The sequence below is a fragment of the Camelina sativa genome, unplaced genomic scaffold (genome assembly GCF_000633955.1).
Source record: "Camelina sativa cultivar DH55 unplaced genomic scaffold, Cs unpScaffold02383, whole genome shotgun sequence".
Classification (NCBI taxonomy): domain Eukaryota; kingdom Viridiplantae; phylum Streptophyta; class Magnoliopsida; order Brassicales; family Brassicaceae; genus Camelina; species Camelina sativa.
In genome coordinates this window covers 1-1335 of record NW_010923495.1, presented here as the reverse complement: position 1 = coordinate 1335, position 1335 = coordinate 1, and the positions used below count along the sequence as shown (strand labels likewise).

Genomic DNA, 1335 nt, shown 5'->3' with positions numbered 1-1335 from the left:
TCCTGCTAAAGTAAGATATACTTGACCATCTTGTTGCATGCTTTTCGAAGCATTGTTAAACCATGATATTAAATCACATGCTCTTTGATGTATCAGATTGGTGATATGTTATGTAGCAAAGAGGGGCACGACTTTGTGCTGGAGGAGGAAATTGGTTTGATATGCCGCCACTGTTCTCATGTGGCCGTCGAGATCAAAGACATCTCACCAGCTATGGTAATTTCAATTGCGCTCGGAAATCATAGATTGAGTTGTACTATTTGCTGATTTTCTTTTCATATTCGGAGTTCGTAACATGTTCATTTTTCGGCATTGTGCAGGACAAGTATCGTGCTAATATTAGTGACAATAAGAAATGTAGTGAGAAAAAGGGTGACCCTTTACATAACAGGCTTGAGTTTGATGCTTCAGATCACATAAATTATCCCACCTCTTTGGATAATACAGAAGGAACTGTCTGGCAATACGTCCCTGGCATCAGAGATACTTTGTACCCACACCAACAAGAAGGCTTTGAATTTATTTGGAAGAACTTAGCTGGGACAACAAAACTTGACGAGTTGAACAGCGAAGGGGTCAAGGGAAGCGGTGGATGCATTATATCTCATAAGGCTGGAACTGGTAAGACACGCTTGACCATCGTTTTTCTTCAGTCGTACTTAGAACGGTTTCCAGATAGCCATCCTGTGGTCATAGCTCCTGCAACCCTAATGCGTACATGGGAAGAAGAATGTAGGAAATGGAACGCAGATATTCCTTTTTTTAACTTGAATAGTCGGCAGCTCTCAGGGTATGAGGACGCTGCAGCTGTCTCACTGTTAAATGGAAATAGGCAACATGATTCCGTCCGTATGCTTAAGTTGTATTCGTGGCGGAAGAAGAAAAGCATTCTTGGAGTTAGCTACCCTCTGTATGAGAAGCTCGTGGCAAATAAGAAAGCTGGAAAAATGCAAGTGTTTAGGAGGATGTTGCTAAAATTGCCGGGGTTGCTGGTCCTTGACGAGGGCCACACCCCGAGAAACCAGAATAGTCTCATTTGGAAAGTGCTTACTGAAGTCAGAACAGAAAAGCGTATAATTCTTTCAGGGACACTGTTCCAGAATAATTTCAAGGAACTTTCAAATGTCTTATGCCTGGCAAGACCAGCTTTGAAAGATACGCTTTCGTCGATGCTACAGGAACTTAGCAAGCGGAGCCAAGAAGGAGAACACGGAAGGGTGAATGAAGAAATTGGAATTGTGGATCTTAAGGTTAAGATTGCTCCTTTTGTGCATGTCCACGAAGGAAACATCCTTGAAGAAAGCCTTCCAGGTCTAAAAGACTGTGTTGTGGTGT

At 42.5% G+C, this 1335-nt stretch overlaps 1 protein-coding gene across 1 annotated transcript; it reads left to right on the top strand.

Annotated features, from left to right (window-relative positions):
- Positions 1-96: 96 nt before the first annotated feature.
- LOC104774319 (SNF2 domain-containing protein CLASSY 4-like) lies at positions 97-1328 on the top strand (the record flags this gene model as incomplete). The annotated part of the gene is made up of 2 exons (XM_010498952.2): positions 97-216; positions 321-1328. Coding segments are annotated over 2 exons (1128 nt in total), but the record flags the coding sequence as incomplete, so codon positions are not given.
- Positions 1329-1335: the final 7 nt, after the last annotated feature.